General features: G+C 33.4%; 1 protein-coding gene across 1 annotated transcript; it reads left to right on the top strand.

Moving 5' to 3' along the window:
* Nucleotides 1-7779: 7779 nt before the first annotated feature.
* Nucleotides 7780-12593, top strand: LOC112801708 (DEAD-box ATP-dependent RNA helicase 7). Its single transcript, XM_025844610.3, has 14 exons — nucleotides 7780-8561; nucleotides 8977-9111; nucleotides 9204-9344; nucleotides 9474-9585; nucleotides 9741-9811; nucleotides 9893-10047; nucleotides 10136-10247; nucleotides 10439-10540; nucleotides 10636-10696; nucleotides 10784-10952; nucleotides 11023-11119; nucleotides 11245-11339; nucleotides 11553-11686; nucleotides 11943-12593. Exons 1-14 carry the CDS (start codon nucleotides 8055-8057, stop codon nucleotides 12167-12169), a joined length of 2118 nt encoding a protein of 705 aa, XP_025700395.1. The 5' UTR covers nucleotides 7780-8054; the 3' UTR covers nucleotides 12170-12593.
* The last annotated feature ends 1719 nt before the right edge of the window (nucleotides 12594-14312 follow it).

The raw sequence follows: 14312 nt of genomic DNA, 5'->3' as shown, positions 1-14312 counted from the left end.
TTTATTTTAAGGGGGAGTTTTCAAGTTTGAAAATATGCTAAATTGACTGGTGATGTTGATTTTTGATATTTCATGGATTCAGAAAAAGTGCAGGCAGATGAAGTGTATGTCTTACTTGTTGACACGTTCAAGGAGTACTTTTATAGATTGCGATTACGATTATCATCAATGCCCATAAACTCGGCCTTGCTTGGTTATTAAAAATTTCTGGCTCTTTTTCCGTGACTAAGGAAAAAAAAAAATGAATTCTAATTGGTTGTGTACCTTCCGATTCAAAAGCATAGGTCATAAATCCGTTATAAGTATGGTAATTAAAATCTCGATTTAATTCTTAAAATTTTTTGATATTGTTCTTGTATGGATACTTGAAGGGAGAGTTCGGTCCCTGGGAGTCGACGCCGAGTTGTTATCTTCGGTGCTGACCTTTGAGCTTTTGTGAAAGTCTGAGCTTTTCTCCAAGGAGATGTCCAATTGCGCAGAGCGTGAGCAAAGAACAAGGGAGAGTGTACCTGCAAAGGCACTCCGAAGATTAAGTCAGTAATGAGAATTCAATGTCCCCTTTGAAGATAAAATATCATACTTTTATAAGTGAGATAAAATAGGTCGGTTACGTTTCTATTGATCATCTGAGTTGAAGAGCAATTAATAGGTTTTAACAAGTGATAATGTCTGATTGTAACGTATAATGCCGAGTTATAACGTAAAGTGCCGAGTTATGGTGTATAATGCCGAGTTATTGTATATAATGCCGAATTATGACATCGGATTTATAATGGTCGTATCATAGCCCCCAAGCTTAGCCTGACTATATTTTGATAAAGCAGGTTGAGCTTTTTTTTTTTTTTTAGTTATAACTCGGCGATTTGAGTTATAGGTATGGAGCCCCCAAATCAACTTACTTTATTAAAATAATGAATAATTTGAATTTTTAGACGTAATTTGAAGTTAACGTGTATTGGAAAGTATAGTAGTCTTGTCATTGATTGTGCCTTTGATTTTTCCAATGAAATTTTGAACCGTTGATTTAATAGATGCAACGGTTAGGTTTTTTCATGGAACCGAGTAGTTAATTTGAATAGTTGCTGAGACGATGTTGATAAAAGTGAATTGGTTGGGCGAGAATATTGAGTTAGTTCACCGTTGTTTGGTGATTTGATTGAGTTTGATTGCGTATGTGTAAACGATGCGACTTTGAATTGAAGAGTTGTCGCGAATGGATAAGTGTTTGTACTTGTATGATATGTGATTGAGTTTGTTGAGTGTTTATAGTCATAGTTCGGAATTGAAAACTGAGTTTGATTGCGCATGTGTAAACGATGCGACTTTGAATTGAAGAATTATCGCGAATGGATAATTGATTGAAGATTGTGTTTGATTGCGCATGTGTAAACGATGCGACTTTGAATTGAAGATTTATCGCGAATGGATAATTGATTGAATATCGTTGATAGTCATAGTTCGGAAGATAGTTGATATATATCTGATGATAGTTGATATAGATTTGACAAAGAGTGATAATGATTGATATAGCTCGGATAATTATTGATTTAAATCTGAAAATAAAGATAATAGATATAGATTTGAAAATAGAAAAACAGATATAGGTCAGCGAATAGGGATAACAGATATAGGTCGACAAATAGAGATGACAGATATAGGTCGGCAAATAGAGATGACAGATATAGATCGAAAAATAGAGATAACAGATGTTGATAGACAATTAGAGATAACAGATCTGCAAATAGAGATGATAGATATGGATCGAAAAATAGATATAACAGATATAGATTAGCAAATAGAGATAACAGATATAAATCGGCAAATAGAGATGACAGATTTAGATCGGCAAATAGATATAACAGATATAGATCAAAAAATCAGATTTAGATCGGCAGATAGAGATATCAGATATAATTTGGCAAATAGAGATATCAGATATAAATTGACAACTAGAGATAACTGATAAAGATCGGCAAATAGAGATAACAGATATAAATCGGAAAGTAGAGATGACATAAATAGATCGGCAAATAGATATAACAGATGTGGATCGAAAAATCAGATATAGATTGGCAAATAGAGAGATCAGATATAAATTGGCAAATAGATATAAGAGATGTAGATCGAAAAATCAGATATAGATCGGCAAATAGAGAGATCAGATATAAATTGGCAAATAGAGATATCAGATATAAATTGGCAACTAGAGATAGCTGATAAAGATCGGCAAATATAGATAACATATATAAATTGGAAAGTAGAAATGACATATAGATCAGAAAATCAGATAACAGATATAGATCGGCAAATAGGGATAACGGATATAAATCGAAAAATAGAGATGACATATAGATCAGAAAAATAGAGATAACAGATATAGATCGGCAAATAGATATATCAGATACAAATTGAAAAATAGAGACGACATATATAGAATTAAAAAATAGAGATAACAGATATAAGTTGAAAAATAGAGATGACAGATATATATTAGAAAAACATATATAGATCGACAAATAGATATAACAGATATAAATGGGCAAATAGGGATAACAGATATAAATCGAAAAATAGAGATGATTGATATAAATCAGAAAATAGAGATGACCGATATAAATCGGATAATAGAGTGACTGTTATAGATCGGCAAATAGAGATTTTTAATATAAATCGGCAATTAGAGATGATTGATATAAATTGGACAATAGATATAACATATATAAGTTGGCAAATAGGGATAACAGATATAAATCGGAATATAAAGATGATTGATATAAATTGAAAAATAGAGATGACTGATATAAATTGGATAATAGAGATGACTGTTATAGATCGGCAAAGAGAGATTTTTGATATAAATTGGCAAATAAAGATGATTGATATAAATCAGACAATAGATATAGATCGGCAAATAGATATGACTGATATATAAATTGAAAAATAGAGATGACTGATATAAATCGGCAAATAGAGATGACTGATATAAATTAAAAAATAAAGATGACAGATATAGATCAGAAAACAGATATAGATCGAAAAAACAGATATAGATCGGCAAAACAGATATAGATCGACAAATAGATAAACCAGAGATGAATTGAAAAATAGAAAGATGATAGATAATGATCGAAAAAACAGATATAGATCGTTAAAAACAGATAAAGATCGGCAAATATATATACCATAGATGAATCAAAAAATAAAGATGACAGATATTGATCAAAAAAGCAGATATAAATCGGCAAATAAATATATCAAATGATTTGAAAAATACAGAGATGACAGACAATGATTGAAAAAGTAGATATAAATCGGCAAAACAGATATAGATCGACAAAACAGATATAGATCGGCAAATAGATAAACGAGATAAATTGAAAAATAGAGAGATGACAGATAATGATCGGAAAAACAGATATAGATCGAAAAAACAGATATAGATCGGCAAATAGATATACCATAGATGAATTGAAAAATAAAGATGACAGATATTGATCGGAAAAGCAGATATAGATCGGCAAATAAATATATCAGATGATTTGAAAAATACAGAGATGACAAATAATGATAAAAAAAAGCAGATATAGATCGGAAAAATAGATAAAGATCGGCAAATAGATATACCATAGATGAATCAAAAAATAAAGATGACATATATTGATCGGAAAAGCAGATATAGATCGAAAAAACAGATATAGATTGACAAAACAGATATAGATCGACAAATAGATAAACCAGAGATGAATTAAAAAATAGAGAGATGATAGATAATGATCGGAAAAATAGATATAGATCGGCCTTTTTCGGGCCTTAATGATTTACTATATGACCTTTGTTTACAAAGGTGCAGGTAAGTTTGAAGCCATTGGAAGGAAATGGGGCCTATAGAAAAAAGGTTGTTTATTTCGAGGCCCCACGGTGGGCGCCAATTGTTCTTGTATGGATACCTGAAGGGAGAGCTCGGTCCCTGGGAGTCGACGTCGAGTTGTTATCTTCGGTGCTGACCTTTGAGCTTTTGTGAAAGTCCGAGCTTTTCTCCAAGGAGATGTCCAATTGCGCAGAGCGTGAGCAAAGAACAAGGGAGAGTGTACCTGCAAAGGCACTCCGAAGATTAAGTCAGTAATGAGAATTCAATGTCCCCTTTGAAGATAAAATATCATACTTTTATAAGTGAGATAAAATAGGTCGGTTACGTTTCTATTGATCATCTGAGTTGAAGAGCAATTAATAGGTTTTAACAAGTGATAATGTCTGATTGTAACGTATAATGCCGAGTTATAACGTAAAGTGCCGAGTTATGGTGTATAATGCCGAGTTATTGTATATAATGCCGAATTATGACATCGGATTTATAATGGTCGTATCAGATATTATAATCTTAAAAGAAGTTATTAATTATAATTTTATAATTTAAATTTTATTAAAATTTTATATTTTACGTTCTTAATTTATTTTTTTAATTTTATGTAAAATTTTGATTTTTTCTATTTTTTTATAAGGGCCATATTCTTATTTCTTACGATCACGGTTTAAAAAATGAAACGTGTCTGAAATCGGTGCAGTAAAAATTGACAATAATCTTTGATTCCTTCAAACTAGTGGATTCACCAAAAGACGGTTGTAACCATCTGCTAATGAAGTCAATTTTCTGGACTTCTGTCGATATTTTTGGAATAAAGATTATCAACACATCCCAACCCACATTTTAAGCTTTTCTAGGAAAATATTAGCGTCATGCCGAAAATTCAAGCCATTCACATGATTTCACGTGACTGATTGCCCTCACTCTTGAAAGTTGAAATCAGGGTTAATGCTCAAATTCGTCCCTCAAAGATCACGCGATATTCATTTTCGTCCCTGAATGATTTTCTTAATTAAATTAGTCCCTGAAAGATAAACTGTTAGTCAAATTAGTCCTTCCGTCAATTGAATAATGACGTGTCACGTTAAGTGCCACGTAGCATGATGACGTGACACGCCACGTGACGACACGTGGCACGCCACGTGACAGGACAGTGACACGTGGCATGTCACGTGTCACTTGACATATAAAAAAGTTTTTTATTAGTCAAAATAGTCCTTGAAAGTTTAGACGTAAGTCATTTTCAACCCTTAAAATTTTAAAAATTAGTCAAACTAGTCCTTATATAATTTTTTTTCTTCATAAAATTATCTCCCTCCTTTAATTCTTCTCAAAATCTCTCTTATTCTTTTTTATTCTAAAACATTTTTTTTACATTACTACATTTTGCTGGAATATATATATATATATATATATATATATATATATATATATATATATATATATTCAAAATTGAAATGTATATATTTATTAACCTAAACAAAGTTATACCACTATTTTTTTCTACTACATCTTTCAGAAATAAATTTGAGCATTAACCTATATATATATATATATATATATATATATATATATATATATATATATATATATATATAGCAAAAAGTAGTAATGTAAGAAAAATGTTTTAGAATATGATGATTTTCAGTGGCTAAGAAAATGGGGTTGAATCTTAGCCTCTTTTTCGTACTCTGAACACTTGCTGGTCTTTGAAACAACTTTTGGAGACTATTTGATTTTTGTCTTGTCCCTAGCCACGAGACTTTTATTTTTGTCTCGTCACTTAGCACGAGATATTTTTCAGTTTTATCTCCTGTGCAGTAGAAACAGAAATAAAGTAGAAGAGAGAGAATATTACACCCAGATATATCCTGGTTCAGCTGTTAAGTGCAGTGCAGTCTACATCCAGTCTCCATCACAACAATGATGGAATTTCACTATAATCTTCTTTGATTACAGACTATAAAGTGCTAACCCAACATACAAGGAGATTCCCACAGAATACATTGAAGGAGAAGAAAAATTGTTAGCTCAGGATAACCCATGCAAAATCCAACATGCAATTACCTCTAATCGTTTCTTGGTCATCAGTCTTCATCAATCCGAGCGCTCCATCCTTGACTTGCTCTCCAAGATGAATTTCTGGCCCTTGATGCTTCATGATGATGATAGCTTCATCTGCTTCAATTTTCGCCTCTTCCATCACGTAGCCACCCTAGCTACTTCCTGTGGTGGTTGAGCAGAATCAGAGACAAGCCATCCCTCCAAGGATCTTCACCTTACTGGCCGAATCTTCTTAAACCATTTTTGGTATGGAGAAGTCAAGATCTCATCACCATATCTTACCATAAGTGATAAGAATCTCAGCCACTACATTTTTTATGTTTTCTTTTTCGTGCCATCATAGTGATGATCTTTAGGCGTGCTTCTTCTTTTCTATGGTAGCTTGCTGTAGCTTCCATGGTTGCTGAGTGAAATGACCGAAAGAGAAGCAAGTAGAGAGAGAAGTGAGAGGAAGAAAGAAAACCAATTAAATGTGTTTGAATAAATTAATTAAAATGATTTGCTTTTACTTCCCTTTGGTTGAGTAGCGTGTAGCATTGATGATCAACATCATGTCAATCACACTTTTTCTCTCATTGTTCCAAGGTCTGCAATAACTCCAATTAATAAAATTTGGATTCCACCAAAGAGTAAAAGTGATATCCGTTGAAGCATGCAGTAACATGATCAAAGGAATGGGTTTCATTTGTTAAAAGGATAAAGCAATATTGTGCCCCATCTCTCAATTTTGAGAAGAATTAAAGGAGAGAGATAATTTTATGAAGAAAAAAAAAATTATATAAGGACTAGTTTGACTAATTTTTAAAATTTAAGGGATGAAAATGACTTACGTCTGAACTTTCAAGGACTATTTTGACTAATAGAAAACTTTTTTATATGTCAAGTAACACGTGACATGCCACGTGTCACTGACCTGTCACGTGGCGTGCCACGTGTCAATGTTCTGCCACGTGGCATGTCACGTCATCATGCCACGTGGCACTTAATGTGACACGTCATCATTCAATTGACGGAAGGACTAATTTGACTAACAGTTTATCTTTCAGAGACTAATTTGATTAAAAAAAATCATTCAGGGACGAAAATGAATATCGCATGATCTTTAAGGGACGAATTTGAGCATTAACCCGTTGAAACCAAGTTAGTGTGGTTCGTTACGGTTGTGCTTATATATTAATAAATATTTATATTTATTTTTCAATTATATTTATGTCTATTAAAATTATTTTAAATGTAAAAAATAATTTCTCCAAATTAATGTTTATAATTCATACTTATTGAATGTTATTTTTATTCTAATTTATCAAATATGACTGTTATAAATTTGAAAAGTGAAAAATTATGTTTTAATTTCACCCATTAAAAAATTATTTAAATATTTGAATTTGATTATTGACCAAGTGAATAAAATTCATAATAATAAAAATTATGCTAACAAATATCTTTTTTTTTTAATAGTATCTCCTAATGTGACCGACAAGGAATAATCTGCTCAATGAATTATTACATACACAATGTAAAATTTAAATCTCCACACTTGTATGAGCCGACCATTCCACCAACTCAATTTGGTTATTATACTAGCCAATATATTAGAAATTATCCTAAGAAGGATGCCATAAGTTTTATTTTTTTTTTTTTTTGTCCACATGCAATAAGCTTCAAATCTTCAACCAGAATCAGAAGTGTTGGATTTTCCATCTACTGGAGACTGGCTTTTTTTTTCCTTATCTGGACTGATATTGACCCATTTATGGCCCAAACTGAAGTTGGGTTAATGTGAGGAAACCGGGTCATGAAGGAAGGCAAGGCCCAAAAAAGTCCATAAAGAAATAGAAAAGCGTGAGAAGAATAACTACCGAACCGTCATTAGGTCGCAGATCTAACGGCTGTGATGCGTTGAGAATAGGGTTTGAGGATCGAAGGGCAGAGAACGCGTCCACCATGAAACCCTGAATTTCCCTTAAATCCCCGCGAAGCTCGACGCAGCCTCTTCCTCTTTCTTCTCCTGCTTCTGACTGCACTCTCACTCTTCCATCCTTCCTTCGAAGCAGGAGAAAATATCTCCCTCTCTCTCTCTCCACAAATAACACACCTAACCTAACCCTCAAAACGCCACCGTTCCGCCATGCCTTCCCTTGCTCTCTCAAACGGCGCCGTTCCCTCCCCTAAGGACACCAAAAAACACAAATCCAAAAAGGAAAAGAAAGAAAACAACGTCGACGACGCTCAGGCTCAGCAGCTACACGACGCCGTTTCTGAAACCAAGAAGAAAAGCTCCAAGAAGAGGAAGAAGCTCTCCTCTGATGAGGATGAGGACGATCAGAAGAGTGAGACTAGCTCTGAGCTCGTTGAGCCTCAGAATGATGAAGGCTTGAAATCCAAGGAGAAGAAGAAGAGCAAGAAGGAGAAGAATAAGAAGGCCAAGTTGGACATGGATGAGGAAGAGGAGGAGGAAGAAGAGGTTCTCAAAAAGGAGGAGGATCCTAACGCCATTACCAACTTCAGAATCTCCGAGCCTCTTAGGGCAAAGCTCAAGGAGAAGGGAATTGAGTCTCTCTTCCCGATTCAGGCCATGACCTTCGATATCATCCTCGATGGCTCTGATTTGGTTGGTCGCGCTCGCACCGGTCAGGTATATTATATGCCCTTATTTCTCAGCTCACGCTATGATCTGTTATTAATATTCTATTTTTGTTTTTAAGAGAACAAAGAGAAAAAAAAAATCAATTTTTTGTCCTGATTGGTAATGCTTCTTCTTAATTGCATTTGCACGTGTTTATGTTTGTTACCGAATATGTTGATTTGCCATGTTTCTGGAGTTTGAGCTTCAAGTTAGTTCTGGTATGATAGGATACATATATTAATTAACATATTAGGAATTAGTGTGACCTAAGAAATACCATGTCTGAGTTAATTGAAATATTTAGTTCTTTGGTGAATGGGGTTTCAATTTTGGCCTTGTAAATGATTATTATGAGAGGTGAAATAGTTCTGATGCTACGCAATTTTTTTTTGTGTTTTGAATCATGCTGCTCGTGCATTTTCAGGGTAAAACTCTGGCTTTTGTGTTGCCCATACTAGAGTCTTTAATCAATGGTCCTGCCAAAGCGTTCAGAAAGACCGGTTTTGGGAGGGCTCCAAGTGTCCTTGTTCTTTTACCCACCAGGGAATTGGCAAGTCAGGTATACTTAACTTACAATAGCTGACTGTGGAAGTGGCTTAAGTGCTTTTATTTGCAGTTATATTTATGTTTGTTTCTTCTGTTGTGGATTAGGTGTATGCTGATTTTGAAGTTTATGGTGGAGCAATGGGATTGAGTTCTTGCTGTTTATATGGTGGGGCTCCATACCAGACTCAAGAGAGTAAGCTTAGGAGAGGAGTTGATATTGTTGTTGGCACTCCAGGTCGTGTGAAGGTATTGCCTGTATAATATTTGTTGGTTTCATATAATAGTTTTTCATTTTGCAATATGATTCATACCTATTGCCAATGGTTGATAGTAGAAGCTTCAGTCTATTTAATGGCTATTGTTGATTTTATATAGGATCATATAGAGAGGGAAAATATTGACCTGAGCCAGCTAAAGTTCCGTGTCCTTGATGAGGCTGATGAGATGCTCCGAATGGGTTTTGTTGAAGATGTGGAACTAATTCTAGGTATTTTGTTTGGTATTTGCCTCTTTGGCCAAATTTTTTTTAAATCTGTAATTTATAAATTATTTGAGGCCACTGATGTTCCATGCCAGTGTTTGATTTTATACTCTGCAGCTTCCTTCTTTTTTCAGTATAACAATGGTCCTTGATTTTTACAGGCAAGGTACAAGATGTTAGCAAAGTTCAGACACTTCTTTTCAGTGCTACTTTGCCAGACTGGGTTAAGCATGTATGTTTGTGATCATCCTATGTTCTAATTCATTTATTTACATTATATTTTTTTCCTTATGAAATGTTATTTTGTTGTCAGATTTCTGGAAAATTTCTGAAACCAGATAAAAAAACTGCAGATCTGGTGGGAAATGCAAAAATGAAGGCTAGCACCAATGTTAGACATATTGTTCTTCCATGTAACGTTTCTGCCAGGGCCCAGCTTATCCCAGACATTATACGCTGTTATAGCAGGTTGTTTTTTTTTTTTGTCATTCATTTCTTATTTCTACATCATTTTATGAATACTTTGAAGCATTTATTTGACATGGTTTTGTTTCAGTGGAGGCCGAACAATTATATTTACTGAGAAAAAGGAGTCTGCTTCTGAGCTTGCCGGCTTGTTGCCCGGAGCAAGAGCTCTACATGGTGATATACAGCAATCACAACGTGAGGTGAGCTGCTACATGTATTTCGATGATTTTTTTTAGATTTTCATCTTACATGTTCACCATGTTGCAAGTTGTTTTGAAATTGATTTCCTTGTGTAATAACCCCCTGCTGTTGTACATATATTTTTCAAATAACAATGCTTGGGTTCTGCTTTTTCTATTTTTCCTCCTCTTAACTCTAACCATTATTGCAGGTTACACTGGCTGGTTTTAGGTCTGGGAAATTCATGACTTTGGTTGCCACAAATGTGGCAGCGAGGGGTTTAGATATTAATGATGTTCAGTTAATTATCCAGGTACCCTTGATGTCTATACATGCCAAATATATAATGCATCATCTTTTTATTGATGTTCTGATCTGATCTGATATGCTCGATTGTTTTGGATTTAGTGTGAGCCCCCACGTGATGTAGAAGCCTACATTCATCGATCTGGGCGCACAGGAAGAGCAGGTATTTTCAGAATTTTGTTAGGTTTTTTTATTGCTCTGTTTGTGCTATTGAGCTTGTGGGTTACATTCTAGGCTTTGTTTTTTTCAGGAAATACGGGAGTTGCTGTAATGCTTTATGATCCCAGGCGATCAAATGTATCTAAAATAGAAAGGGAATCGGGTGTGAAATTTGAGCACATATCTGCCCCCCAGCCTGATGATATTGCCAAAGCTGTTGGTGGAGAAGCTGCTGAAATGATTACCCAAGTGTCTGATAGGTATGGTTTTTGTTATTCACTTCTGTTAACATTTGTTTTCTTCTAATGCTAACATATGTCATGTGCACAGTGTGATTCCTGCGTTCAAGTCTGCGGCCGAGGAGCTTTTGAACAACTCTGGTTTATCAGCTGCTGATCTACTTGCAAAAGCACTTGCCAAGGCTGTGGTCAGTCAATTAATCTTCTATATGTTTAACATGTATTTTCCTTGAAATATAGTTTTTATAAATTTATCAGATCCTTCATCTTCCATATAATTCTCTAATTCAGGTAAATATTGTGTTTTTTTTAGGGCTTTACCGAGATAAAGAAAAGATCACTTTTGACTTCCATGGAGAATTACGTTACACTGCTTCTTGAGATTGGAAAACCTATGTTCACGCCGTCGTGAGTATTCTACTACAATGTTTAATTACTGTCGTCTTTCTTCAAATTAGAATCTAGAAATTTTGTATTCTAGTGGTTTAGTTACTTCAATTGATGGTATAGACTTGATTCTTCAGTTGTCAACCACTTTCAAGTATTAGTATTAACTGGATTTTGTTTTTGGCGTTGGTTGTTTCCTCCTATTTGACATATGATGTTGTGGGTTGGTATCAGCTTTGTTTTCGGAATCCTAAGGAGATTCTTGCCCGAGGAGCAGGTTGAGGCTGTGCAGGGTTTGACTCTCACTGCAGATGGAAATGGTGCAGTGTTTGATGTACCAGCCAAGGATTTAGACATTTATCTTACTGGTAATTTTTTTTAAATGATTTATTTCAGATTTTGAGCAATTTAAAACAAAGCTCTGTCTCACATATAATGCACGCACATACACATTGCTTCGTTTAACTTCCACTGTCATCATAGTAGTAAACTAGTAATTGCTAGTGTCGTAACATACTAATATTCCTTAAAGTCCAAATAGCTATAATTATTATGTTCCAAGTCTGACAAAAGAAGCTATAATGTTTTGTTCATATTTTAAATTCAGTTATTTTTGCTCTACAGGTCAGCAGAAAGCTGGTAATGTAAGCCTAGAGGTGTTGAAAACATTACCACGTTTGCAAGAAAGAGAGCAATCAAGGGGGGGCAGATTTGGTGGCGGTCGAGGGTTTAATGATAGAAATGGTGGGAACAGGTTTGGAAGAGGTGGTGGCAGGAATGGTAGATTCGGCCAGAACGATAGGTTTTCGAATGGGAGAGGTAATTTCAACAAAGGTGGAAAGAGATGGTAAAGGAGTTAGGGACTGGGTGTTTCCTCTGCTCTGGGTGTTTACATGGGCATAACTAATACAAAAAGTTTTGGGGGAACGACCAAACAGGATTCAAGTTTATGGATTCACTCTGCCCCCATAGCCCTTTATCCATATGATCTTTTTTCTTTTTCTTTTTTTTTTAACTTATTGATTTGTAATTCACACATTCCTAAACCTTGCCTCCTTCCCAATTTAGTTGGCCGTCTGAACCCCAGGCTGATTTTTCCTTATTTTGTTTTTCATTTATTTCAATTTTGATAGCAAGTATAAGAAATACTTTTGTAGTGTACGAAAGACATTGAACCATGATATGTTGCTATTTTTGTTTTTTTTTTTTGATGAAAAAAGGATTGGCCATATGGCAAAAAAAAAGAAAGAAATATTTAATATTTATTTCGGTCTATATTTTCTTCCTGAGTATTTTAATCTTTTACGCCTTTTTAATAAGTCTTTATTTTATATGAACTCATATGTCTGGTTCGTAAAGCTTAATAAGAGACCTAAACCCAAACCAGGGAAATATTTTGTAGTCTTTTAAGTCTGCATCCAAGAAAAGCTTCTTCCATTCTTTCTCATCCCTCTGCTTTCCATGCAGAAAAGTCATCACACTCTTGTCTTGCAAGAGCTTTAACTTTGTCGTTTCATGCCCATCTTCCTCTTCATTTATCACTATATCAGTTGTCCTCCATCATTGCTTTTCCTCGAAATAGCTTTAGCATTTTTCGGATTTGTTTGCAGTGATCATCATCCCAATCATGCATTACAGACTAGAGAAATAACAAACATGTGGAAGGTCCAACACACTGCATTTTATCTTAGGAAATTCCCCACTAATAATCTTAGCAGTGTTGCTCACAGGTTTGCAATCTCATTGCGAACCTCAACAAATTCGAATCACTCTCCACAGCATCGTTGAAAATCTATGATACACAAATAGATATACTAGTATTATTATTGGACATAATACAGTTAAGATACATAAAATAGAAATGACATAGGAAGCTTTGATTGTAGAACCTTAAGAGCTGAAACAAGTGAACTTGAGGTTTGAATAACTCATCACTTGTTTTCTGGTGGGAAATGCATATCTTCTTGTGCCTCTCAACCTACATAAGCTAAGGTCTGTTGGAGTGATATTTTCTTTTAACAAAATCATATTTAATAGGAATGTAATTGCCGATGCATTCTTTCACAATTTAAAAAGGTATTGACAATTTTAGTGTCCTTAATTTTACAAAAATGATCATCTTAGTTTTTCACTTTTAAAAAAGTGGCTCATTTTAATTTTCGGGCACGAAGGCCTTAACGGATTAACCCGTAGTTTGTTATTTTTACCAATGCTTCTGTAAGATTTGGCCAAGTTCGAAGTCATCTTCTATAAATAAAATACATAGTTTATGATAAAATTAGTAATAAAATATTATGAATTTATATTTTAATTAATAATTTTTGTAGAATGATATTAAACTAGTGTATTCATCCATCTTTTTATAAATTAAGTATGCAGGATAATAATAAATATAATGTTAGTTAAAATGGTAAATATCTAATAGTTTAAACTAATAAAATAGACTCGTAAAAATTTATGTCGTTGAAATAATTTTAAAAGATACGAATAATAAAGAAGTTTTTTGAAAAATTTTTAAATACGACAAAAATTAATTAAAGGAGGCCACTTAGATAAAGATGTCTAAAACGTCTTTTTTTAAAGATGTTTTCATATTGTGTTTTAATTGGTTTTTCTGTATAATTTATTCGGTGTTCCTCATCACATATTATTAAATTTTTCAAAAGATTTTCTTTCCAAAAACAATAAAAAAATTTAATTTGGACTAAAACAAAAAAGGTAATAGATTAACTATTAGATTTTTTTTAAAAGATTATTTACATAAAAAAATATATCACATTCATCAATATATATATATATATATATATATAACAAACTCAAGCCTCTTAAAATTTTTATAAATAAAAAAATAATTAATTTATATTCGTACAATATATAAAATAATTACTATATTATTATTATATTATAGATTAAGATTTACTAATTTAAATTTTCTTTTTATTTTTAATATAAGCATTAGAAATAAATAAATTTTTTATAACTAAATGTAGTGTA

Source organism: Arachis hypogaea, chromosome 5, assembly GCF_003086295.3.
Source record: "Arachis hypogaea cultivar Tifrunner chromosome 5, arahy.Tifrunner.gnm2.J5K5, whole genome shotgun sequence".
In the NCBI taxonomy this organism is placed as follows: domain Eukaryota; kingdom Viridiplantae; phylum Streptophyta; class Magnoliopsida; order Fabales; family Fabaceae; genus Arachis; species Arachis hypogaea.
Note: the sequence above shows the minus strand (reverse complement) of the source record. Positions and strands in the feature narration are given on the sequence as shown.

Bases quoted from the DNA above. Each gene is read 5' to 3' on its own strand.
- LOC112801708 (XM_025844610.3), top strand. From the start codon at position 8,055: ATGCCTTCCCTTGCTCTCTCAAACGGCGCCGTTCCCTCCCCTAAGGAC. The intron at 9,586-9,740 runs GTATTTTGTTTG...TGATTTTTACAG, and splicing joins AGATGTGGAACTAATTCTAG to GCAAGGTACAAGATGTTAGC. The intron at 11,687-11,942 runs GTAATTTTTTTT...TTTGCTCTACAG, and splicing joins TTTAGACATTTATCTTACTG to GTCAGCAGAAAGCTGGTAAT.